The 27,708-nt window shown below is 40.8% G+C and overlaps 1 protein-coding gene across 1 annotated transcript in view; it reads right to left on the bottom strand.

Annotated features, from left to right (window-relative positions):
* Positions 1 to 16,762, bottom strand: part of DRD3 (dopamine receptor D3) — a 42,878-nt gene extending 26,116 nt beyond the window's left edge. The window contains exons 1-2 of the mRNA XM_058731350.1: positions 16,396 to 16,762; positions 8,475 to 8,779 (exon numbers count right to left, since the gene is read on the bottom strand). Coding sequence (XP_058587333.1) covers positions 8,475 to 8,744 — 270 coding nt within the window. The 5' untranslated portion in view covers positions 8,745 to 8,779; positions 16,396 to 16,762. The remainder of the gene's footprint in view (positions 1 to 8,474; positions 8,780 to 16,395) is intronic.
* Positions 16,763 to 27,708: the final 10,946 nt, after the last annotated feature.

Genomic DNA, 27,708 nt, shown 5'->3' with positions numbered 1-27,708 from the left:
CTCCTTGATCTCAACTAAGTGTCAAAAGGAAAAAAAAAGTCTGATCAGCTGATTGAAGTAACTCCCACTAAGGTACCATCACTTAGCCTTTCCTGGAGCTTACTCCTGAAAAAGAATCTCTAACTGGTGGGATATGTAATGGAAATCCTTTTTTTTTTTCTTTACTGGAGTCCTCCACACCAAGTAAATACTAATAAGCAATCAATAGAGCTGCAAAGGACCAAGCACATGGTTAAGTAACTCTCACACGTGAATCTCATAGCAACTCAATGAGGTAAATATTATTTCCAGGTTAAAGGTAAAGAAGTGGAGACTGAGAATGGCCAAGTGATTTGCCTAAGGACGCATAGCTAGTAAAAGCAGCTGGCGTTACAAACCCTGAATATTAACGATTACTGTATTGTGCCTCTCACAGGTTAGCACCTTGGCGCACACCTTCTGGGAAGTCTACAGGTCCACCCCGTTCTACCACCTGGGAGGGAGAAGAGCTGGTCCTGGCCCATCCATCCACCACACAGCCGATAGCAACTGAGTGTCTGATACTTCGCTCCGGTGAGCATATTCAAGTGAGTGGAGCCTGTGTTTGCCCCCAGGGCCTCAGACCGTAGTGTGCACATGTTCGGGGGAGTCACGTATGAATGGGTCCGGGGGTGAGCTGAGGGCCCATGAGGGAGACACGCAGGAAATAACTAGGATACAATGTGAAAAGTGCTCATGGGGACATAAGGACAAAGTGTGGAGAGAATATAAAAGGTAAGGTGAGCTTGGAAATTGAAGGAGAAAAATAAAAAAGCAAAACCAAAATCTGATAGATTTAAAGCTCTGTAGAGACATGATTCTACCTTTCTCCTAAATTCTAATGAATAACTCACTCCAGAATTGTGCAGTGGCCAGGTGGTGTTACTCTCACTTGCTAATGAATATAAGTAACTCCCTTTGGCGATACAGAAGGTGGGAGTAAGCAAGGCAGCGTCTTCAGGTACTGAAATTGGCTATTGATTTCCAACAGACACAGCCTGAGGCAGCATTTCCCAAATTTACTGATTAGAAGACAGCATTCCCCAAATCACCTGAGGCTCTTGTTAAACAAAATGATTCTCAGGCCCCACTCGGAATAATAAGTCCCTCCAGTGAATCTTACTGCCTGGGAGGTTTGGGAAACGCTGGTTTGGGGATGCGGGGGTGGGGGTGGAGGGCAAGACACTGTCTTCAGAAACGGTCATCCCTAAAGCACAGCTTCTTGAACATTCGGTGCCCCATGGATCCCTTTGGTCTCATGGTTCCCTTTCCAGAAGAATATTTTCAAGTGCATACAATAAAATACAGTGGATCACAAAGAATATCAATTATACTGAAATACAGTTACCAAAGTATTTTAATGTATGTGCTTCTTTAATAATGCATTAAATCACAAGACCCAGTGGCAGGCAGGTCCAAAATGCCTGTAATTTCAAAGTACTGGTGAGTGTAAATGGTATTTCAAAGTGTCTGCAACAACTGTAATGCGATTTGAAAACGTAAATATCTGTGATTTCTACTGGTGACACTAAAGATTTTTTCTGCTGTGGGTTGATGCCTACATTCATAATTGAAGAAAATACTAAATGTCAGTCTAGTGAAAATAAAGGAGTAATTTTATTTACATCCAAGTTGATGGCCTCCCCTGATTAAGAGTGCTTGCTCTAAGGGATGGATTTTTAGTTGTTTGGGAGATGTCCAAGAGGCAAACATGGAACTACTTCTCTAGCCTCTTCATTCCATTTTTGTTTGCCACATTTGGAATCTTTTGGGGGGGGGGCAGGGGGATTGTTGTGGGGAAAGATAGGGGATTCAATGATCTGAATCCCAATTTCCTCATCTGTGAAATGGGGGGTTTTACAGATTAGTGGTTCCTAAATGTCATATGGTAGCAGATGGCCAGCTGCCTGCACAGATTACTCAGGCTAGGAGTAGGGCTGGGGCAGGGGGTGCTGATACAGTTACTACAGACTTCCAGGGCCACCCCTGGACATTCTGGTTTGGGAGATCTTGAGTAGGTCCAACAGTCTGTATTTTGAACAAGCAGCTCCCTATAATAAAGGTTTAGCTCAGAACTGCTCAAAGTTTAGACGTGTAAGACTCGTGGAGAACCCATTTAAAATGCTGACTCTCCTTGGGACACCTGGGTGGCTCAGTCGGTTAAGTATCTGACTTTGGCTCGGGTCATGATCTCAAGGTTCCTGAGCTGGAGCTCCGTGTGGGGCTCTGTGCAGATAGTGTGGAGCCTGCTTGGGATTCTCTCTCTCCCCTTCTCTCTCTGCCCCTCCCCCATACATGCATGCTCTCTTTCTCTCTCTCCCAATAAACAAACAAACAAACAAACAAACAAATAAATAAAAGCAGAGATAAAAAAGAGAATATATAAATAAAATAAATAAATAAAATACAGACTCTCCTTTATTTCTAACAATCAACATCATTATAAGGGCCAGAGGCTCCTTTCCCAAAACCCGGTAGCTCTTTCTCATCATCACTATCTGACCTTGATGACTCCCTGGGGTGAATTTCCTTGCCTGAACCCCACCCTGCTCTTTTTTGCTAGGTCTGCATTACTTAACTCTCACATCTTTTCTCCTGTCCACGCTGGGACCCAAGTATTCTGAGTTTAGTATTCTAAATGTTCCTCTGGCTGCTTACGTTGTCTTTCTGGCCTGATATAAGTGCATTACACATTACAAAAGGTGGTTAACCGAGTGGAACAAAATGGGATGTTTGTGCTTGGAGAGGGAGCTGCACACAGACTGCAGCTTCTAAAGCAGGAAATTAAAACCTTGAGAGGGAATCAGAGATAGAACTATTTGTTATGGCACAGAAAAGAGTTTTCGAGAAAATGCTGCAAACTGAATTAATGAGACAGCCAGGCCAACGCCCTCTAAAATAGAACCTGCTTTGAGATCACCTGCATGATTTTTATTCTGAACTTCCCTGCTAGGCCTGAGGACAAAGAACACTGAAGAAGGCCTCTGCTAGCCCCCCTGCCGAAGCCTAGGCTCCTGTGAGCCTTAGTGATGAGAATGGTATCAGTGAAAGCCACTGTAGTGCATACTAGCTGGTTGTTCTCTGGAAAGAACACATCATCTATGCTAAACCGACTCTTCTATCCAGTGATGAGTTCAGAGAAAATCATGTGCCAGAAGCCAGTTCAATCAAAGTACACCTTGACACTTCTACTTGGAATTCTGAGACACAGATTTCCTCTCTTGGTGGAGTGGTATGGGGTACACATGTAAGGCCTATCGCTTACCCTGTGCCTGTGGATAAGGCCAATACATAAAACAGAGCTGAGAGAATTGTGGGGAAATGGAGCTGGAGCCCTGTTCAAACTGTGCCTGTAGCCCACCCTACCACAGGACTTTTAAAGTTCCTGGTATGAGAGCCAATGCATTCTGTTTATTGGCTTAAACAGTCAATTGGAATTAAGTTTTCTTTTACTTACAACTAAAAGTATCTTCCCCTCCCCCCACCCTTTTTAATTTAAATTTTAGTTAACAGTGCAGTATTGGTTTCAGGAGTAGAATTCAGTGATTCATCACTTATATACAACTCCCAGTACTCATCACAAGTGCCGTCCTTAATACCCATCATCTAGCCCATCCCTCACCCACCTTCCCTATAGCAACCCTCAGTTTTTTCTCAGTCATTAATGGTCTCTTGGTTTGTTTCCCTCTCTTCTCTTCCTTACCCCCTTCCCATATGTTCATTTGTTTTGTTTCTTAAATTCCACATATAAGTAAAATCATGTGGCATTTGTCTTTCTCTGACTGACCTATTTCGCTTAGCATGATACACCCTAGCTCCATCCACATCATTGTAAATGGCAAGATTTCATTCTTTTTGATGGCTGAGTAATATTCCTTGTAAACATATACCACATCTTCTTTATCCATTCGTCAGTTGATGGACATTTGGGCTCTCTCCATAGTTTGGCTATTGTTGACAATGCTGCTATCAACATTGGGGTGCATGTACCCCTTCAAATCTGTATTTTTGTATCCTTTGGATAAATACCTAGTAGTGCAATTGCTGGGTTGTTAGGTAGTTCTGTTTTTAGTCTCTTGAAAAAGTGTCTTAACTGAGATATTTATAGCTCACACTTCTTAGTTATCAAAGTGCTTTCTCAGTTGATGACAGTTAAGCCTATCATGAAGCCTGTGACATAGGGGAAGTATAGCTGTCACCTCCATTTGATTCACTTAATTCCATGTCCTCTGACTCCCAGTTCTGAGTCTTTCTGTAGAATAATCCTACGCTGGAATGACATTCATCCCAGTGAATTTCACCAGAAGTGCAATGTTATGGGACATTTTATTTGCCTATCTCACAGCAATTCCTCCCACCACATCTTCTTTTTAAATAAAACCCACATTTTCACTTTCTTTTCTATACTCCCTTGTATCCTTCCCTTATGATCGAGCTTTGGCTAATTAAACTTAAGTGAAGTCCTTTAGGAGGTGCTTTGAGGCACTCCAGGGAAAGGGCTTCTTTCTTTCTCTCTTCTTTTTTCCTTCCTCCCTTCTGTTCACTTCCCTTCCCTTCCATTCCCTTTCTTTAAAAAAAAAAAAAATTACAGTTTATTTACTATTGAGAGACAGAGAGAGACAGAGCATGAACCTGGGAGGGGCAGAGAGAGGAGGAGACACAGAATCCGAAGCAGGCTCCAGGCTCTGAGCTGTCAGCACAGAGCCCAACACAGGGCTCAAACTCACAAACCGCAAGATCATGACCTGAGCCGAAGTCGGGCGCTTAACCGACTGAGCCACCCAGGCACCCCTCGTTCCCTTTATTTCTTTTTCTACTGTCCCCACCCATCCTATCTATCTATCTATCTATCTATCTATCTATCTATCTAGTTTTAAATTTACATCCAAGTTAGTTAGCATATACCCACCCATCCTATTTTTGAATATGGCCATGATGCTGAGAGTTATGGCAGCCATCCTATGAGTAGCATGAGGCACTAAGCCAGTTTGCCAAGGATGGAAGAGATTGGTCCTTGATGACACCATGGTGCAACTGAATCAACACAAACAATTGCCTTCCTCCAGAATTCTGGTTGTGTGAGAAAAGTAACTCCTATTTGTTTAGGCCACAGTTAGTCATATTTTCCAATATTTATAGCCATACATACTGGAGCTGGCAAAATTTGGCAATTTTCCTTTGAAAGAAGGTATCTGGCTGGTATGAGCCAAAATTTCCTTCAAAGAATATGGATGTATTCAAGTCAAAGCACAGGAAGCTATGAATTTGGCAGCTAGTTTGGCCACCACATGGTGTTCTTCTCATTCCTGTGCTCTCCTCTTGGGTGCCCTCATGCCTACAGCAGTCTCTGTGCTATGGTCAACATTGCATCCTTTCCTCTTTCTAAGGGAGCTCTTAGGTATGATCATGTAATTACTCGACCAGCTGCTCAAATCGTATGACCATTAGGACAAGTTAGTGAGAATAATGCTTTGCTCTTCTCTGAGACCCAGGGACTTATATAGTTACAGTCCCTTTAAGGACCCAAAGTACTCTTTTCTCTCCTTAAGGTTCCCTGTCTACTTTTGAAGTCCACAGAAAGCAGGCAGGTATTTAAGATGAGGAAAAGTATATACTGTGGTTGGTTAGGGAGACCTGGTCCTTTGGATTAGAACCATCTAATATCTTAACTGGCTGTCTGTTAATTATGGCTGCTTTAAGTCATGTTGTCTTTTATTGAGAGAGACTCTTAGTGGACTGTTGGCCACATTGGTACAGAAATATTAAGTTGCATTGACTAGAGTTTTAAAGAAAGTGTGTAAGACAAAAAAGAGGTCCCAAAGCCCATTTCCCAGTGGAGAGATGTCTCTCAAATTTTCTCTGTGGAGAGATGTCTCTCAAATTTTCTCTATAAGATTGTAGACTTATTTGACCATGATTTTGATTACTGAATACTTGCCCCAAAGAACCTGTTGGACAGAATGCCTGTGGGTTTTTATGAGAGGGAACCAAGAGCTCCACCAGAGCTCATCTCAGGAGGGAAAACTCATAATTTCCCAGGGTGCCTGGGTGGCTCAGTTGGTTAAGCATCTGACTTCAGCTCAGGTCAAAGTCTCATGGTTTGTTCATGAATTCAAGCCCCGCATCTGACAGTGAAGAGCCTGCTTCTGATCCTCTGCCTCCCTCTCTCTTGGCCCTTCCCCCGCTGGTGCTCTCTCTCTCTAAGAATAAATAAACATTAAAAAAAAAACAAACCCTCATAGACCTAACCTACAGAAAGTCCAGTAAACCTCTGGCAAGATTTCCTGCTGACTCTCTGTGGGCTCAGTTAGTCTTCTACACTCAGCAGTAGAAGGGAGACATCATCAATTTTGGCAGGTGTGGCTAGCAGGGGATGGCATGGGTGTCTAGCGTGGAAAAATCACAATGTCCATATCCTACACTGGTATCTACAGAGATTTTCCAATATGGTCTATCCAGAGTCTTGGAAGCAACCACAAATGGACAGTTGACGAGTGACCCTGAATGGCTTTGTTATAGACACCAGAAGACTGGTTTTATTTCAGAGGCAATTAAGGTGTTCATTATCATGGAGGTCCTCATCTTGACCTGTCTGACTGAAAGACTTAAGAATCTTTGTAATGTATACTGAGAAACACTCTGAGGTGTGGGATGGTGGTGTGTCCATATTATTTATTATGAATCACTAAATAATTCATACTGGTTTGTAGCACCTAAAGTCTGCCTTACTCTTGAACAGAAATATCATATGTGTCTAACTCCTTTTCAGTCTCACTATTGTTAGATGTAAACAAACAAACAAACAACAATTCATTGTAACAATAGATATAGCTGAATATGGTACAAGCAGGAATTGCCCATATGATGCATACATTACAGAAAGGATGCATTTAATCATTCATATATCAAATATTTATTTAGCACATATTATGTGCCAGGTAGTACGTTTGGGCTGCAGGAGAAAAAGAGCAAAGATATAGCTTCTGACTTCAAGGTTGCTTCAGTCATTTTGGGTTGACAGAAAAGTCAAGATAATTATAAGATCTTTTGCCATCAGGATTATCCTAACTGGGGGAAATTAGTGCTTATTTTTTTTAAGTCTTCCCTCAGCCTTTACCTCTGCCCCAATAAGCCTAGATGTTTTTCTGCTTTTCCTTTACTTTTCTATTTTCTTGATTTCTTTCTTTTATGTTTCCCCTTTGAGATCATAAGTCTAATTTTAGTTCCCAGTCATTCTTTAATAGGGGTACCAGCCTAGGCAGTCTATGGTTGAGGTTTTTACTCTCCTGTGATATGTCATACTTAATTAACTGTCACCTTCACTATTAATATTAACCGAGATATTAATTTGATGAATTGTAATTTCTCTTAATCATAGCATCATTTTGATCCTTCATTGGATACCTCTTTAAAATGATACATGATACACGGTGCAGGAGAGACATATTTATAGTACATTAAAGTGTTTTTTTAAAAAACTCTTCAGTAATTGCATGTTTTCCTGGTAAGAATATCTGTTTCTTGAACAGGTGTTCCGTGATTCCTTTGTTAGCAAATGGATGTTTTGTCTTGATCACCTCCTGACTCTGTTTTGCACTTTCAAATGAAAATACTTTCAAATTTAAGAACTGTTTCTCTCCAGAAGAATTCTCCAGGGTTTGCTGCATTATCTGACTGGTAAGGGCTCTGTACTATTAATGGAGGCATCAAAAATATAAATGTGAAGGTTGGGTCTATTTGGTAGCAGAGTCTGTGGAGAGCTGGTACCCAGGAGAAAAGAACTGAGTCCGAGGGCAACTAAACCATCAAAAGAAGTCTGATCTATTTGCAGACTGTTTTTTTCTCTTTTTTCCCCTCATTCATTAAAAAATTCTTTCTGGTTTTTCTGTGATTCCTTCTGAGTCCCCCTGCACCCTCACTGTTGTCTCAGGTCCTTTCTGCACATCCCCAGCCCTCTATATATTGAAACACTGATGCAGACACCCATGGACTGCCTCCCCCAAGCCCCCACATCTTTGCAATGTGATTGGCAAAGAGAATAAACCTGATTAATTTTTTTAAGTAGGCTCCAAGTGCAGCGTGGAATGTGATGTGGGGATTGAACTTATGACCCTGAGATCAGGGGTCACATGCTCAACTGACTGAGCCACCCAGGCACCCTGGACCTGATGCATTTTTAGGATGAGTCTCCTCACTCAAGTCCAGTCACCTGGTTTTTGGAGACCCAGGAACACAATCAATTCCCAGCTCCTTGGTTCTGATATGGGCAAGTGAGGCTGGATAATGACAGCTCTCAGGCCTTCAGTTTCCTTATGAAAGGGAGAATGAGAGGGGCTCTCCTTCCTTCCCAGTCCCTGGATCATGGCAGGGAGCATTTTGAACCCGGAAGGCCAGTACTCAGGGAAGACAAAGACAAGTACAGTCACACAGGCAGCCTGCACTTGGGGCTTACTCACCTCCAGGTACACCACCCAGGGCATCACCAAGGTGGCCACCAGCAGGTCCGCCACGGCCAGGCTCACCACCAGGTAGTTGGTGGTGGTTTGCAAAGCCCGTTCTTTCAGCACTGCCACACATACCAGACCATTGCCGAAGACGATGGCCAGGATGAGCACGCAGTAGGACAGGGCATAGTAGGCATGTGGGCGGGCTTGGCTGGCCCCCGTGGAGTTCTCTGCCCCACAGGTGGAGTTGATGTGGCCACTCAGCTGGCTTAGAGGCGCCATAGCCCAATGGGAGAAGAGTGACCCCAATGGGTTTCCTGGGAGGAGACAGAAAACAATGTCTATAAAATTGGATACTTTGGAGCTTTTTTATTTATTGCTTTAACAAATAATTATTGAGCACTTTCTATATGCCTGGTAGTGTTTTAAGCACTGGAAATACAGCAATGAACAAAAGGGATACATATTCTTGCCCTCATGTAGCCCTCATTCTGGAGGAAAATACAGTAAGAAATAAGATAAATAAAGGATGTAGTATGTTCGATAGTGATATGCATTTTGGAGAAGGATAGATCAGAGAAGGAGGTAAGGAGATGGGGAGAATTGTGTGTGTGTGTGTGTGTGTGTGTGTGTGTGTGTGTGTGTGTGTAGGATATCTGAGGGCAATTTTTTTTTTCTGATTCTAAATTCTTACTTTATTTATTTATTTTTTCAATATATGAAATTTATTGTCAAATTGGTTTCCATACAACACCCAGTGCTCATCCCAAAAGGTCTGAGGGCAATTTTTAATCAGAGTAATCAGGAAGCCCTCGTGGAGAAGGGGACAACTGAGTCAAGACCTGGAGGACATGAGGAAGCCAACCATGCAGATATCTGCAGGAAGAGTGGTTCAAGCAGAAATGATAGCAGGTACAAAGGCAGGACAGGCTGATGTGTGGAAGGTGGCAGGGAACCAGAGTGTCTGGAGCGAAGTGAGGCAGGTACAGAGCAGAAGGGGGTGAGGTCGAGAGGTTGTGCAGGGCCATTGAGAGAGCTATGCTTGGACTCTGAGTGAGGTGGAGAGCTGTGGCTGGATTAGAATCCCAGCTCTGCCACTTCCTACCACTGGGTCCTTGGCATGTTATTGCATCTCCCTGAACTTCATTGTCCTCCTCTGTAAAGTGGAGGGAATCCCGTAGGTTTTTTGTGACTAGCAAGTGAGCTATTAAGTATGTAAGACATTGGAAGTTATGATACCTAGCAAGCTGTGTAAGTGTGAGCTCTTTTTCTCTTACTGGTCTGTCTGCCTTAGCTTCCTATCCTGCTTTCCTTGTTTCCTCTGTCCTCTTCTCTGTTGCCTCTGTTTGCTTTTTCCCCTGCTCCCTCTGTCTCTTCCTTTAGTTTCCCATTCTCTCTCTTGTATTTTACATGAGGCGTGGTAGGAATGCGATGCTGGCTTGTGGGAGAAAAACTCAAGAGTAATGGGGTATAGAGGCAGTACAGTGGTTTTTATGTTTAGGGAAAATCCATGTGTGGAATTTTATTTGAAACCTCCTAATTTTAAAAGATTGGTTACCAATTAAAAAAAATATTTAAGCCCCGTAGAGTCCCTCCTCCTTCCACCTGCAAAATCCCACATCCATGGGCCAATGACCCATGACCATCAGTTTTCAGCCTCTGAAGGGTCCAAAGCCCTCACTTTCCAAACAGGGAAATTGAGACCCAGAGAGGTGAGTAATATGTCTTAGGTCGTAAAGCTTGTTAGCAGCAGAACTGGCATGCAGGGCTTCTGATTTTTCCAACACTCTCCTTTGGCATCTGAAAGCTACAACAGTTGTTGTGTTGTGATCCCACTGGGATGAACTAATCCTCAAACTGTGGGGACTTTGGACTTAGAGTGGGAAAGGCTCAGAGCCCATCCGTTGCCCCCATGACACCAGCCTGTTGGGGCTGAAGAAGAGACTCTGGGCTCTTAGAGCCACATTTGTGCATGTCTGGGTAGAGATGGGCGTGGGGAGGGAAGGAGACAAAAATCATCATCTCCTGTAGAAAAATATGGAAATACCTGTGTCACAATGGTAGCAGTGCATCAAAGCCTTATGTGCTGGAAGAGGGACTCTTGCCCTGCAATCTTTGCTTTAGAAGGTCCCACTCTGGACCCCCTCTGTCATATCCTCCCCATGGGATGAGGTCATGCCCCCACCCCTCCAACAGTGCCAAGGAATGGGTCCACCAAGAGTTCACACTGCTATTCTGGATCACACTCTGGGTACCAAAGTCACAGAATTCTCTGCCCCAAATGCATGGGCCCTGTTTCCAAGGCACAGGCCCTAGTTTGGATCTGTCACCCTGAGGGTAGACTGTGTCATGTGTATTTGGGGCCCCTGGGCTCAAGCAATAGCTCTTTTGGGGGCCTCAGATGAGTGGCTTGGGTGTAGCCTGAGGTAAGGAGAGAAGAGGATGGTGTCCTTGGGGCAGGAGTTGGGATGGAAGGCAGCTTCTCATGCCCTCTCACATTTTGCATTGAACTTTTAAGTGCCCAGGAATCCCGAATTCAAACTTAGCCTTCCAGATGGTTATGAAGGTATATTTGTCAAGGCAGGAGGATTAAACATTTTATTCACTGGTTTGTTGGTTATAACTAAAATATTTAGACATGGAGTACACAGGAATGCTCGCTCCAGCGTATCCCTGGCAGAGATAGAGGCTGACTTGGTGGCCAGGATTTGCTGTCAATCCTGTATCTGCAGCTCTCCTTCGATGAGGGGATTGGCCTAATCATGTCTGTCATTTTATGCCTCATTTTGAAATGTTTCATCCTGGAATGCAAAAGTGTTAAAATGAATAAATGATTGTAAGGGGCTGACTTGGAATGAATGCAGAGAATTGTTTTTTTAAAAATTGTTCTTTATCTTGGCACACTATTTGTACTCAATATATTTTAAAATATAATAATAGTTTTTGATAATAATTATAATTTTCTCATTATTTGGAAAGGGCAGCTGCTACCCTGAAGATATCAGTGCTGCTGCCAAGAGCTTTGTGAAAAATACAATGCTTTCTGATTGTTCAAGGATATTTTCACCTTTGAGATTGGCTTGGACACAGAACACCTTTCCTTCTGTGACTGGACCACTTTGAAAAGTAGTGGCCAGAAATTAGTCTCTCATTGGGTCTGTAGCTGACCAATGATATCTTAGTCTCATCTTGTCTGATAGGTAAGATAAAACACAAAACCTTGGGATATTTGTTCTGATCTTGGAGTTCTTACTCTGCTGGGGTTTGATAGCTACTTAAAAATAGTACAGCTGAGGGGCGCCTGGTTGGCTCAGTCGGTTGGGCGGCCGACTTTGGCTCAGGTCATGATCTCACGGTCCGTGAGTTCGAGCCCTGCGTCGGGCTCTGTGCTGACAGCTCAGAGCCTGGAGCCTGTTTCAGATTCTGTGTCTCTCTCCCTCTGACCCTCCCCCGTTCATGCTCTGTCTCACTCTGTCTCAAAAATAAGTAAACGTTAAAAAAAGTTAAAAAAAAATAATACAGCTGAGTGTCAATGACTAGTTATACAAAAACAAACCCTCAACTCTTTTTTTTTTTTTTTTTTTAATTTTTTTTTTCAACATTTTTAATTTATTTTTGGGACAGAGAGAGACAGAGCATGAACGGGGGAGGGGCAGAGAGAGAGGGAGACACAGAATGGGAAACAGGCTCCAGGCTCCGAGCCATCAGCCCAGAGCCTGACGCGGGGCTCGAACTCACGGACCGCGAGATCGTGACCTGGCTGAAGTCGGACGCTTAACCGACTGCGCCACCCAGGCGCCCCACAAACCCTCAACGCTTAAAGTCAATTCTGAACCTGATGTTGCAATCACAATTGCATGGATTTCTGATTTATTATTATTTTTGCATTGTATCATATCTGGCCTAAGATTCTTTATAGTAGAAGGTAGGTGTGAACCTTGGTTGTCCAAGCAGTTCCTGATGAGTTGTGGGTGTGGGGGATGGAAGCAGAATATGAATGAGATGCTGGATTACTCCCTGCCTCTCAGCTAATTGTATCAACTTTCTCCCTCCTTAGGTCTATCTATCCATCTTTTCTTTCTTTTTCTTTATTTGTTCCTTCCTTCCTTCCTTCCTTCCTTCCTTCCTTCCTTCCTTCCTTCCTTCCTTCCTTCCTTCCTCCTCCTCCCCCCTTTGCCCTCCTCCTCCTCTTTCTCCTCCTCCTCTTCCTTCTCCTTCTCCTTCTCCTCCTCCTCCTCCTCCTCCTCCTCCTCCTCCTCCTCCTCCTCCTCCTCCTTCTCCTCCTTCTTCACTAGGATTGCTTATGTAACACATAGCTGGGCTGGGCTTCTTCATTTCCTTCTCCCTCTGATAAATATATTACCAGATAGCAAACTGGTTTCAGGAGAGCCTGGAGAATTTGTTACCTTAATAATCACTCTCTAAGTAATATATATTTATAGTCTGGTTTCCTCATCAGCAAAATGAGGATATCATACCCACTCCATGGAGTTACCGTGAAGATCAATAAAATTATATATGTAAAGGTTTGGCAGTACTGACGATTTGGGCTGGATAATTCTTTGTTTGGGGGATGGTGTTGTCCTGTGCATTTTAGGATCTTTAGCAGCATCCCTGACATGTACACACTAGTACCAGTAACACTTCCCTTCACCCAGGTTGTGACAACCAACGAATGCCTCCAGACATTGTCAAATGTCATTTGGGTGGCAAAATTGTCCTCCCAGGTGAGAATCATGACTCTAGCATAATGCCTGGCACAAGCACTTGAAGTACTGTGGCTTTATTGTTAAAGGAGAAGAGGGAATAAGTAAAGCGGTCAGGTAAACTACCACTGCAGAGTGGCTAATGGACCTGGAGATTAGGAGATTACTGGTGACCTCAATAAAGAGTGGTAGTAGTTAAGAATGGATGGGAGGTGAGAAAGTGGAGAAGGCAAGGACTAGAAGATTATGGCTGGCCTTACTCTTTTAAGATTCATTCTACATAACACTACTCACAAATTTTAATGAGCCTTTGATCTTCTTACAAAGTATTGATTTATTTTGGTCTTTATAGTTTATTTTAGCATCTCTGAAAGTGAGTGCATAATCTATTTTAAAAAGCAAAGTGACAGAGAGTGGTCAGGTCCCCATCAACTATGACATATATCCTGCTTCACTGATACTCAGTCCCTCAGGGCTGAGCTACCTCATGCCTGGAGCATTTGTGGGGTGACTCCTTGGCACTTGGTTGCATACCAGGCTTGTTAGGAAGATACTCATTAAGGCTTACAAGGTTTTAATTTTTCGTTCCCTTTCCTTAAGGATATTAAATTAGGCAAAAAACAAACACAATAAAAACTAAAACACTTGAGTTCTCATCTCCTTCTGAAGATAGTAGTCATCATCTCTTCTGGTTACTACCACGTGCCAGGCACTGGTACTTTACATGTATAATCTTAATATTTACAGTAGCCCTGAAGGTGGATATTGATATCCTTTTTTTTTGTAGATTAAAAAACCGAGTCAAAGAAAGGTTCAGTAACTTTCTCAAGATTATATACTATATAGGAAGCTGTATAGAGCCTAGCTTTGATCTTAAGTCTCCTTAAATATCAAACTCACAACTTATTTAATGTGTCTATTCTGGGGGTGGACATTGATGTATGGAGTCATTTCCAAGTAGAGATGTTTTTTTTCTAAACCCAGAATAGAACACCTTAATAGCAGGGTTCCATGGCCAAATCTTCATTCGTATCATAGATTCCTGTCTTTTGCTATCTCTAACCTTTCACTAAGTTATATCCTGACCTCTAGTCTTCATAGCTTTTCTGGTTCTGGGCTTCAATGCAGATTTGCTATATTGGTTGAAAAGGTTGATAATTATGGCTAAAATTTGTAAGCATTTTCATATTTAAATCTCACAACAACCTGATAAAGGAGGTAGGTGCTAGTATTACTCCCATTTTGCTGATGAAGAAAGTAAGTAATAGAAAGGTTAAGTATCTTGTTGGGGTCATACAATAATAAATGATGAAACTGATTCAACCCGAGATCTGTTTCTAGACCTTATGTTCTTTTTTTTTTTTTTTTTAATTTTTTTTTTTTTCAACGTTTTTTATTTATTTTTGGGACAGAGAGAGACAGAGCATGAACGGGGGAGGGGCAGAGAGAGAGGGAGACACAGAATCGGAAACAGGCTCCAGGCTCCGAGCCATCAGCCCAGAGCCTGACGCGGGGCTCGAACTCACGGACCGCGAGATCGTGACCTGGCTGAAGTCGGACGCTTAACCGACTGCGCCACCCAGGCGCCCCTAGACCTTATGTTCTTAACTACTCCACTATTGAGGTAAGGAAGACAAACTTGAAATAGAGACTCATTTGAAAACCTTGCCTTTTCAGAGTATCTTGTTCATAGCACCTGACCAAGAACAGTGAAGTCAGTGCAGGTGCACACTGCATTTGAAATAGTGGGAGTTACATTGTCATTATTATTAGAGGTAGTCTTTAGCATTTCTATGGCACTTTGTTCTTGAAAATTGTTGTCTAGTTTATTTTCCTAATGAAGATTCACAAATGCATTAAAATACATAGCATATTTATACATTTGGGCATATTTACACTGTTGGAAATTGTACAGGGAAAAACCATAGCTAGTCTCTGAGATCCAGTAGCTAAGGTAATATACATTTTTTTCTCTAATTAAACCTGCCCCATAGAGCAGAGAATTCCCACTTTCCATCACAACTTCGAATGACCAAGCATTTTATCATTCTAATCAGAGATAAAATGGGAACTCAATAGATCAGTCAATAAATAAGCAAATTATAATCAATGGCAAACTTCAGTGCATTAGGTATTGACTTTAATATTGAGTAAGACCTATTTGGTATTTGCTTTAATTCATATTCTATAATAAGCAACCTTATGTATAGATGCTTTAATATCAGGCATTCATTTGGATACTGTCAGTATTTTCCTTGCTTGAGACCCCTGCTCACTGCTAGCCATACAGACCTTTGAAAATGTTCAACTAAAAATAAACAAGTGTCTGAGTAAGAATCTTTTTCGTATCATGTTTGCTTCTCTTTGGCTACAAGAGATCCAATGGTGTGTCAAGCAGTGATTCTTCACTCTTACCCCAGGAAGGATATCTTACTGACCTTTTAGTATTAGTAAGCAAAGGGCTTCACCTATAAAGTGCAGATAGGAATGCAGAATGAGTTTAGAATCCAAGTTCCACTTTGCTATTGCTGCATTATTATTGTGCGTGCGTTTTGATAGTATTCGGTTAAACTAAATGCATGAACTGGATATGCATAAACTAAATGCATGCCTAATTGCAATGACTTCCATTGACCCAATAAGCTACAATAAGTAATGAAAGTCCAACAATTAAACAACAACAATACCCTCAAAATCACATGCTATCATTAAAGAAAACATACACAATCATCATCTCAAGTACTGCATATCTCTGTTGGGAATAATTGAATTCTGACTTGGAAACAGCCTGACTTTAAATAGACCATTGAAAACAATGCCTCTCTAAACCCTCAGCCCTGGATTACCAGGATGCTAAATTGGGAAGTTTAAAATGACAGACCCTTACAATTAAGTGAGACCCTTAAGGGGAATACAATCAACTTCCATACAAATCCCAGGGATAGTAACAGCTTTTTATTTTCCATCTTTTAATTCTGTCTTGATATAGCCTCTAGAGCCCATGAGGATCTAATTTTGGGGGAAAAAGAGAAAGAGAACAGGTTTCTATTGTTCAAGAAATGAGGGAAAAATGACAACAGTTTCTTCGGGGATTTTAGGTTTTTAAATAAGAGAGGGTACAGAGTTTTAATGCATATTCTTAGAGAACCACAGAACCCCAAGCTGGTTAAATAACCTTCCAGGAAATGCTGTGTATTAAATTAGAAACAAAAGGAAGAATTACTTACCCTGAAAATTTCTTCTGATTTCTGGAGACTGTGGAGTTTAGCACCTCAGCTCCTGCAGTCATTTACTGACAGCAGACATGCCCAAGCAAAGCAAACTTTGCTTTTCCTAGGACACAGAAACTGTGGAAATGAACAGAAAGAAAATCACCCATTTTTGCTTCTAAGGTGAAATCACTTGTGGGCTGCTCTTAAAGCTTTCCTATTAGACCTTACTGCATGCTTCATAGCTGCTTTCAAATTCATACGTTTTCTCTGGAGGACTTGGGAGGGACCCTAAACTGATCAGTGCTTGGGTCAGCCCTTCAGAGGCTCTGTCCTTGGTGCTGAAAGCGAGATGTAGCAGGCTGAAGCAGGATTCGTTTTCTATCTCGCTCTCTTTTCCCTCTGAGCCTCTATCTGCTGCGTGCTATGCTTTTTTAGTACATGTGTGTTTTCCCCTCGGTGCTCTTTTTATCCCAGTTATTCCGCTGTCTTTCCTTCAATGCTTTAATTTCTTTTGAATAACTCTAACCTTCCTCAGCTTAATTGCCAGTGCAGGTTTCGGTGGGTGTAAAGATGATTGGTACAGAAGAAGCAACAGATCAACAAATCGATACCACAAGTGGTTAATATAAATCAGTGTAATTTAAAACACAATTGACAGAATAATTGAACTTGGAGGTGTAAGCTTGTCTGGGAAAAGAAAGTTAAAGGAAATATATTACAGTGGAAGCAAAACCAAGGCACGGAATATAACTGGTGATAAAGATGCGATAAGCTTAATACTGTGAGAAATGTTAAATATTTGTTTAACAGCACTCCTTGCATTCAGAGAACTTTACAAAATCATTTGCGGATTCATTCTCATTGTTCTTCTGAGGTATATGTGAGTAATTTTTCTTTTCTTTTTTAAGTTTGCTTTATTTTGAGAGAGAGGCAGAGAGGGGGGAGAGAAAATCCCCAAGCAGGCTCTGCACTATCAACCCAGAGCATTATATGGGGCTCAAATTCACAAACCATGAGGTCATGACCTGAGCCAAAATCAAGAGTCGAATGCTTAACTGACTGAGCCACCGTGTGGCTGATGCCCCTATGTGAGTAAATTTTCTAATTTTAGAATTGGCTAAAGCGGGATACAACTAAGCACAATGTAAGTAAAAGTCAGTTTCTGAAGCACCACTAAAACTTAATCTTAATATGGTCACCTGTCCATATAACATCCTACCATGGAATCCTAACTATTCCCTGTTCTCTTGTTTTTGAGCTCTTCTTCTTCCTTCAGACAGGGTGGCAATTCTTTCACTCCTTTCTCTGCCAACAGTGGATGTGCTTGGCAGTTGCACTGCTGATTGTCATGGGGAAGCTAGTCCCAGTTCGACTATGCTGGAGACCTCTGCTGGCTGAGAAAGAAGCAGAGGCAACAACAAGGTTTAAATACTGCTGTTACTAACAACAACCACGTTTATTGAGCATATACTATTTAGTCAGTCATTTTTAATGCACTCTTTCTTTTAATCCTTTCAACAATCCTGAAAGGTAGGCATTATTTTTACATCCCTAATTCATAAATAGGAAAACTGAGGCTTAGGGAGGTTAAAATAATTTCTGAAGGTCACACAGCTGACAAACGGTGAAGTCAGGATTTGGATCCAGACATCTTAGTTCTGGAACATGTTCTCTTATCCACTGTGCTATAATTCTTCAAAGGTGAAAAATTCAGATTTCCTCAGAGACTGACAATATGTCATAGAGAATAATAATTATAATGACAAAAATTATGATATCAATGATACACTATTTGTATGGTGACTTATAATTTTAAATTCATGTTCTTGTCTGCATCTTACATAAATCCTTATGATGCCCGTTTTTATAGAGGCTGTTGTGGATTTAATTGTATCCTTCCACCCCCTACTCCCACCCCAAATCCATATATTAAAAGCCCCTCAGAACATGACTAGATTTAGAGATAAAATCTTTAAAGAGGTGACTAAATTAAAATGGTGTCCTTAATCCAATCTCACTGGTGTCCCTATAAAAAGACAAAGAGATACCAGGGAGACATGCAGAGAGGAAAGGCCATGTGAGGACACAACAAAAAGGCATCCATCTGCAAGTCAGGGAAAGAGGACTCAGGAGAAACCAAACCTGCTGACGTGTTGAACTTGGACTTCTAGCTTCCAGAACTGTGAAACAATTAATGTATATCATTTAAGCCCCAATCTGTGGTATTTTGTTATGTCAGCTGTAGGAAACTAATACAGAGGCTAGAGAGGTTAGGTCCCATATCCAAGGTTGCTTATGATTTATAAGGCATAAATACATTGTTATGTGGCATAATTGTATTGAATGTGTCCTAAACCTGGAACTCCCAGCTTGAATGTAAACCCTTAGTGTCTTCTCACGTGGGCTAAGGGATCAAAAGAATATGCACTGTCCAGGGTTGGCATGTCTGACATGTAAAATCAGAGAGAGTGTGTGAGTGGAACGAAGCAGAGGTATATTAAAAATTCAAGGTCTTAAGTGCTCATTTTCAGTATCATGGTTCTGTGTTTATTTTCTTTAACGTCTGAAGATATTGTATCTAATGATACTACTGCTCTGGTAATGCATAAATGTAGCAGGGAAGGCCACATTTCTAAACTTTCTGTGTTGGGATCCCATGGTGTATCCTCACAGGGCAGCTATAAATGTTGCTGGCAAAATTTTCCTCAGCATTTTTTGGAATGTCTTTTTGGGCAAAGTTCAAAGGAAGATCATGAGGGATAAAGATTCTTATTCTAATTCTATATAGGAGCAATGGATAGAGGAGTTAACAGATCCAGGATGTCACCTCAGTCTCCAACAGCTGTCTCTCTCATAGACTTCCTGACTGCCTTGGTGAATAGAAGGGGATTGGTGTAGGAAATGAAAGGGGGTGGTGAGTGAGGTGGTCTTTTCTCTCAGGACATCACTGTAGGTGAAGATCAGCAATTGCTCCTTTTAATTTGGCACTTTTCATTCATACTCACAACACTGAACAAATTTAATTATTTTAAGTAAATGGAACTCTTATTCATGATTGGCATTGAAGATTTTGAGATCTGCCTTCTGGGAAGAACTCCAGGACGCCTACAGAACAGACATGCTTGGGCAGAAATCAAGAAAAATGCAGATCATTTTTCTCATCTTCCTTCCAGGAACCCATCTCAATAGCATGACTGGAACATTCCCATGCATCAGCCAAACAGTGCTTCATGAGGGAAGTCTTTATCTTTTGAACTTGCAATAAGAGGTTTAGAGCAAGAGTTAAGAGGCAGTGGGTTTCTGATACATAGGCATGCTCAGTGGTTTTGTTTCAAAGGGAATTGAGGCAAATGTGTGGTAGAAATATTCCCTTATGATTTTTGCAGTACTGTTCCAGGGTAGCGATTCTTTGGTTTCATCACTGGAATCTTGCATTTCAGCACCAAAGACTGAGTGCAACATGGCTGTTTCGCACTACTCTAAACTTCCACAGAGCTCACACTCAGCAGGACAGTGTGGAGACCAAATGTGGAGGTGTGGGGAGCCAATTTACAGGGCCCTGTATGAACAGAGGAACATTTTGTTTCCATGTCTCAGCAAAACTAGCATTTCTTACTGTGAAATGGAAGATTTGGTTATGATCATCTTAAATTGCATAAGTACCTATCTAGCCCCTCAGTGTGTTTTTTCCCTGGAATCGGACCTCATGCTGTAGCATGTAAATGTAAGCTAGCAAATGCAGTAAGTGGTCCAGACAGTATAGTTGTCCCTTCCTATCCCAGCCCTATTCCTCCCAATGACACTGTGGTCTTGCCATAGATGAGAACTATCTGAGAAAGCCTTAGGTCTTATGTTTGAATTCACTCTGCTGCTGTCATAAATTTTTTGAAAGAGAAAAATAGCTGAATTCATTTATTATTGGCCAGTACTAGGCTCCAATATTGATTCCTTTCTACCAGAGAATGGCAGTAAATAACTTATTAGGCCTCCCAGCCAATCAGATTGGTATTCAGTCACTCTTTTACAGATAGCAGAGTGAGGGTAGGGAAGGTGGGGTGATATTTGTCTTCATATTCAGACCTACTGTTCTGTGGGCTTGCATCTTACTTCCTTCTTAAACATATTTCCTCACTTTTCCAACTATTTTCTTCCTGTTTTTTTTTTCTACTCTATATCAGATAGTCGTCTATTCTTCTACCTTTTCTTCAATTTCTTCCAATGTATTCTATATTTCTTTTCTTCTCCAAAAAACATATAAATGGGAATGGAAGTGGACTAGAATAGAAAATGTATACCATGATTAACTTATTGTATGTTCAAAAAGGATTTGGGGTTGATAAGTATGGCATATTGTATTTCCCAAAGATGACCACAATTGTATTTCCCATCCCTCATGCTCTTCTGGAATTTTGTCATTTCACCATCAAGAGGTAGAGTCTCTTGTCTCTCTTCTTGAACCTGGCAGGCCTTTGTAACTGCCTTAACTAATAAAGTATGATGAAAAGGATGCTGTGTTATTTCTGAGGCCAGGCCATGAAGATGCCATATACTTCCATTTTGTTGTTTTTGAGACACTTGCTTTTGGAACTCTGTCACCATGCTATGAGAAGCCCAAGCAGCCCATGGAGGGGCCCACATGGAGAGGAACCAACATGGTTGTCCCACAGACCTGTCTGAGCTTCCAGCTGAAAGCCATCACCAACTTGCCACTCATAAGAGTGATTCATTTTGAAAGTGACTTTTCTAATTTCCAATTGACCTATCCCACTTAATGTCATGTGGAACGGAGACAAGTTGTTGTGGCAAATTTCTGCCAAATTTCAGATTCATGAGCAAAATAAATGTTTGATACTGTTTTAAGTTAGTAATTTTATTGTGTAGCAATAGATAATACATATACAGAGACTCAGTCTTTCCAGAACTTGTTGTATTTAAAATTTTTTTTATGTTTATTTTTGAGAGGGAGAGACAGAACATGAGCAGGGGAGGGTAGAGAGAGAGGAGGGAGACACAGAATCCAAAGCAGGCTCCAGGCTCTGAGCTGTCAGCACAGAGCCCAACATGGGGCTTGAACCCACGAACTGCGAGATCATGACCTGAGCTGAAGTTGGACGCTCAGCCAACTGAGCCACCCAGGTGCCCCAAGAGAACTTGTATTTAGTGTTCAGAAATGCACATCTCAAATTTTATCAAATCCCATCACATTTTGAAACAATTGCCATTTTGTTATTTAGTATGTTTTGTTTGAATCTCAGATGCTGTTTAGCTTAGACATTTTATAAAAATCTTGTTACTCAAAGTATGGGCCATGGACCAGGTCTGTCAGCTTCAGTTTTACTTCGGAAGCTGTTAGAAATGGAGAATTTACAGTTGCACAAAAAACCATAAAATACCTAGGAATAAATCTAACGAAAGAGGTGAAAAATCTATATGCTGAAAACTACAGAAAGCTTATGAAAGAAATTGAAGAAGACACACACACAAAAAAATGGAAAAAGATCCCATGCTCCTGGCTAGGAAGAACAAATATTGTTAAAATGTCGATACTACCCAAAGCAATCGACATATTCAATGCAATCCCTATCAAAATAACACCAGCTTTCTTCACAGAACTAGAACAAATAATCCTAAAATTTGTGTGGAACCAGAAAAGACTCTGAATAGCCAAAGCAATCTTGAAAAAGAAAACCAAAGCAGGAGACATCACAATCCCGGACTTCAAGCTATACTACAAAGCTGTAATCATCAAGACAGTATGGTACTAGCACAAGAACAGACACTCAGATCAATGGAACAGAATAGAGAACTCAGTAATGGGCCCACAAATGTATGGCCAACTAATCTTTGACAAAGCAGGAAAGAATATCCAATGGAATAAAGACAGTCTCTTCAGCAAGTGGTGCTGGGAAAACTGGACAGCGACATGCAGAAGAATGAACCTGGACCACTTTCTAACACCATACACAAAAACAAACTCAAAATAGATGAAAGACCTAAATGTAAGACAGGAAGCTATCAAAATCCTCAAGGAGAAAGCAGGCAAAAACCTCTTTGATCTTGCCCACAGTAACTTCTTAACACATCTCCGGAGGCAAGGGAAACAAAAGCAAAAATGAACTACTGGGACCTCATCAACATAAAAAGCTTCTGCATAGTGAAACAAACAATCAGCAAAACTAAAAGGCAACTGAAAGAATGGGAGAAGATATTTGCAAATGACCTATCAGATAAAGGGTTAGTATCCAAAATCTATAAAGAACTTATCAAACTCAACACCCAAAAAACAAATAATCCAGTGAAGAAATGGGCAAAAGACATGAATAGACACTTCTCCAAAGAAGACATCCAGATGGCCAACCGACACATGAAAATATGCTGAACATCACTCATCATCAGGGAGATACAAATCAAAACCACAATAAGATACCACCTTACACCTGTCAAGATGGCTAACATTAACAACTCAGGCAACAACAGATGTTGGCAAGGATGTGGAGAAAGAGGATATCTTTTGCATTGTTGGTGGGAATGCGAGCCGGTGCAGTCATTCTGGAAAACAGTATGGAGGTTCCTCAAAAAGTTAAAAATAGAACTACCCTACAACCCAGCAATTGCACTACTAGGCATTTATCCAAGGGATACAGGTGTGCTGTTTCAAAGGGACACATTCACCCCCATGCTTATAGCAGCACTATCAACAATAGCCAAAGTATGGAAAGAGCCCAAATGTCCATTGATGGATGAATGGATAAAGAAGATGTGGTATATGTATACAATGGAGTATTACTCAGCAATCAAAAAGAATGAAATCTTGCCATTTGCAACTACATGGATAGAACTGGAGGGTATTATGCTAAGTGAAATTAGTCAGAGAAAGACAAAAATCATATGACTTCACTCATATGAGGACTTTAAAAGACAAAAGATGAACATAAGGGAAGGAAAATGAAAATAATATAAAAACAGGGAAGGGGACAAAACAGAAGAGACTCAAAAATATGGAGAACAAACTGAGGGTTACTGGAGGGGTTGTGGGAGGGGGGATGGGCTAAATGGGTAAGGGGTACTAAGGAATCTACTCCTGAAATCATTGTTTCACTATATGCTAATTAATTTGGGTGTAAAATTTAAAAAATAAAATTAAAAAAAAAAAAAGAAATGGAGAATCTTGGGCCCAATGCCACACTTACTAAATCCAGAATCTGCATCTTAACAAGATGCCCAGGATATTATTTAAAGTTTGAGAAGCACTGGTATAAAGAATAAGCTCATAAAACAGATGCAGGTATAGACGTTAGACAACTTATTATTTGTTTTCCATGTGCTTTTCTTACCACCCTATGAATGAGGAGGCTGTGTGTGGGGGAGGAGGGGAATGAAGGAAATGGATGACAGGTGTTACAACAGAAGTAGAAATGGCTGGGCAAGTGAGGACATAGGAGCCCAAAAGGGTCCTTGAGACTCTAGACTATGTGGAATATGTTTCAATTGTTTTACTCTTGGAGGTTTGGGACATTATGGGGAATAAGATGGAGGAATAGTAGAAGTAATTTACTTTTCATAATTGACAACATTCTATTATAGAATAGACTGTGATTTTCTTGAAGATAATATATATGTTTATTTTGTAAAAATCGTTTTAAAACCCTTTAGGATTTCCCAGGAGGAAATGTTCTCTGAGATTGGAAATAGACTATTATTATTGTTGCCATAAGTTGGGGTTTCAGGGTTCACATGCCATGCCTCTCTTGGGTAAGTGACTTTATAATGGCTTGATCCCTGCCCTAGAGTACAAAGGATCTCTTTTATCTTCATATCTGATTTTTCAAGATACTCAGCATGTGTAAAGTATATCTATAGTCCATTTTCTATAGGTTACACTTTCTAATCCTCACAATTTAGTTCATACAAGCAGACAGGACTTGTAGAACTTTGTATGTTAATGACAATAATCTTGCATTCAGTGGTAGCTTTTGTTCCCTCCACAGCCCTTTAGCAAACTTTTTGTTGGTGTCCAAATATCTTACTGCACTGCTGTGATTGAATATGGTCACTTCCAGAGTGAAGAGAAGTGACAGACAATTATAAGTGGGCTGGTTTGAAAAAGGACAAATACAACCATCAAAACAAGGGCATTAGGTGTCATTAGAGCTCTTGAGGGAGTTAAAAACTCCCATTATTGAGATATTATCCTTTTTCCTAGACATGGCTATTTCTTCCTCTTTCCTATCTTATTTTATCTTAAGAGAGGATTTCTCTCTCAAACTGGTTTCAACTCTTTTTGTCTTAAATATGCCCTATAAAAGTGCTGATGGTCATCAGGCTTTGGTCATGGTAGGATACTTAGTAGAACCATAACTGATAGCTCAAGGAAGTGGATTGTGCTTATATCCATCCTGACCACACCTCTGAAATGAGTCACTAGATAGAGAATTTCAATGTGGTCATGATTCCTATACGTTAGGATTAGAAAAGGAAAGGAAAAGATGTGAGTATATTCCCCTCTGCATAAAGGTATCCAAGTGTGTTTTCCAATGTACAAAGGAAAGAATCAGTTTCATTATTTTGGTTGGAGCTTTGGCAAACAACAGAAAATCCTTTTTCTCAACTGAACTAAATGATAAGAAGTTGATTATCTCACAGAGGAAGTTCAGAGGTGGGTGACTTCACACTGATTCATCAGGAATCATTTCTTTCTTTCTGTTCTGCCAATCTTAGCATATAGGTCTTGTCCTCAGGCTAGCTTGCCTCATGGTCATAAGATGGCTGCATCAGCTCTAGGTCTTCTATTCTTACACACTATCCAGAGGTGGAGAAAGAGATCTGCTTATAAGATGGAAGAAGCCATTTCCTAGAAGTTATTTAGCAAATTCTCTTTATGCCTTCATTTGCCACATTTACATCACATGCCCATGCTTGAACGAATCCCTAGCAAAGAGAATGAGAACACTGCTATTGAGAGATTTATCAGGACATTCCTGAGTCACAGGGGAAAAGACTGGATACCTGAACAAAATATGAAGTTTTGCTAGCAAGGAAGAGGGTAGGAAGTGGTGAATGGCTACTCTTGAAATTAAAATAACCCCCAACAATGTTGTTAGGGAGAGCCACCTAAAATGGAGCCTAGGTGGCTCAGTTGGTTGAGCACTCAACTCTTGATCTCAGCTCAGGTCTTGATCTCAGGGTTGTGAGTTCAAGGCCCATGTTGGGTGTGGAGTCTATTTAACACACACACACACACACACACACACACACACACACACACCCCAAACAAAAGAGGAATATCATAGCTGCATTAAAATGTTTGTAAAAAGAACAACAATCATGCTACTCTAATTTCATTATGCAATTTCATTCTAATCTTTTTTCACATATGTGTATACTTTTACATAGTTGAAAACTTGGTTTTGTAGTCTATGTTTACCATGCAAATTATTGTGAGTAATATTTGTACACATTTTACATTATTGTTTTCACCTTTGATGACTAAATTATTTTTTATTGAGTTGATTTTAATCCATCTCTATCATTTGAACCTTTTACTGTCATTAATACCATTGCAAAAAAAACTTTAAAAGAGATATTTGTAGTAAGCAAACATGAAATGTGAGGTTATTACCAGCACATCAAGAAAAGCAAGGGCAGGTAGCTGGAAGATCATCAGACTCGGAATCGAGACAAGAATTTTGTCTTAACCCTGCTATATGTTTGCTTTCACTGGATTATTAATCTTTTGGGCCTCAGTTTCCTTTCTTTGGAAAAAATAAATTTGGAATAAATAAAGTATAGGATCATTTCCAGCTCCCATTTTCCATAATTTTATGAATTCTAAGATCCTTTGAAAAGCATAAGTGCTTGGGCCTCAGGCTGGAATATTGACTTAGTAGAGGCATCAAATTGAAAACTGGTGGCCACGTTATGGCTGCAGAAAACTTGGGTTTAGCCAGCTCATTTTTATGTAAAGTGAATGCAAGTACTTTTTAGATAGAGCATGCATGATCCATTTAGACCACAGTTTTCTCCACTGTTGTCTTTCAGAAGGATGCCTCATGTTCTCATAGTACTTGTCTTGTCCCTGAAGGACTTTGAGTTTGCAACCCCTGGAAGAGGGTGAGACTTGTGATTAAATGAATCACCTACCTGAATTGAGCTATCTTTCCATGGAAGTCTTCTTGTGGAGTATTGTTGAGAGGCAGCCTTATTTGTTCGCAAGATCCAGTGATGGTTTCCATGTTATGCACATAAACACCTTGTCAGGCACCAGAGACAGGTTGGAGAGGATGATTGATGGGAGTGGGCTTGTGAAATCACACCTGCTGTCACAGCAGATGGGGAAAAAAGCCGGAGTAACCTGTGGAATTGCTGATTCTTTTTGAAAATTCACTCCTAAAAACATTATTTTAGTTCTTTTGCATACTTTAGAAAGAGCCAGTATCACAATCCAGGCTCTAGGGGAGTGACTACTCTATGAGTTTTCAGGAGCATAATTTCAATAAAATAGCAAGAAGCCTTCAACAACCAGGTGAACTGGTGTTTGAGCTATGGGGTGGTGAGGCAACTCTTTCTTTGCCAAGCAAAAAAAAAAAAAAAAAGAAAAAAGATGTCATTCAAGCTGCAATTCCTGGCTAGCTGCCCACAGGGCATATAAGCCTATCCTCAGTGAATGTTATCCCAGTCCACACATAGCATTGCCTTTGGAGCACAAAATGCATCTTACCAAAAAAAAAAAGAAAGAAAGAAAGAGATGAAATTGACTTTGCACAGAGCAAACCAATGAATGGTCAATGGGAAACAAGGGATATTTACACCAATAGGGAATCCATGAAGCAGTGCTCTGAGATCACTGTTTAAACCTCACTTATTGTTGGCTCTGTCTTACCATTATGTTATCCTAATTTTACCTGATATGCATTAAAAAATGTATTCAACAAACTAGTTGACTCTCCACTATATTCACTGCACTGTTTTATGGAAGGTACAAAGAAGTATGTTTAGGTGGGGAGAATATATGCACATGTGCTGAGCTAAGAAGCAGGGGACAAGTTTAACAGGACTAGGCAGCAGGCTATAAATGAGAGGCATCAAGGCAAAGGTTCCTTTGGATATGATTAAATCCAAAGGAACCCTACAGACATAGCTGTGTGAAGAGGGAAAAGGTGCATCATCTGAGTGGAGTAAGGCTTCCCAGAGAAGCTGGGAATTGATTTGGGTGTTACAGTGCATAGGAGTAAGGTTTGATCTAGGGTATGGTAAGGGAGAACAGTTTCACATACTAGAGTGTAAAATCTCAGGCAGTTCAATTATTCACTCACTCATTCATGCATGTAT

This window comes from Neofelis nebulosa, chromosome 5 (genome assembly GCF_028018385.1).
Source record: "Neofelis nebulosa isolate mNeoNeb1 chromosome 5, mNeoNeb1.pri, whole genome shotgun sequence".
NCBI classification, from domain to species: domain Eukaryota; kingdom Metazoa; phylum Chordata; class Mammalia; order Carnivora; family Felidae; genus Neofelis; species Neofelis nebulosa.
Note: the sequence above shows the minus strand (reverse complement) of the source record. Positions and strands in the feature narration are given on the sequence as shown.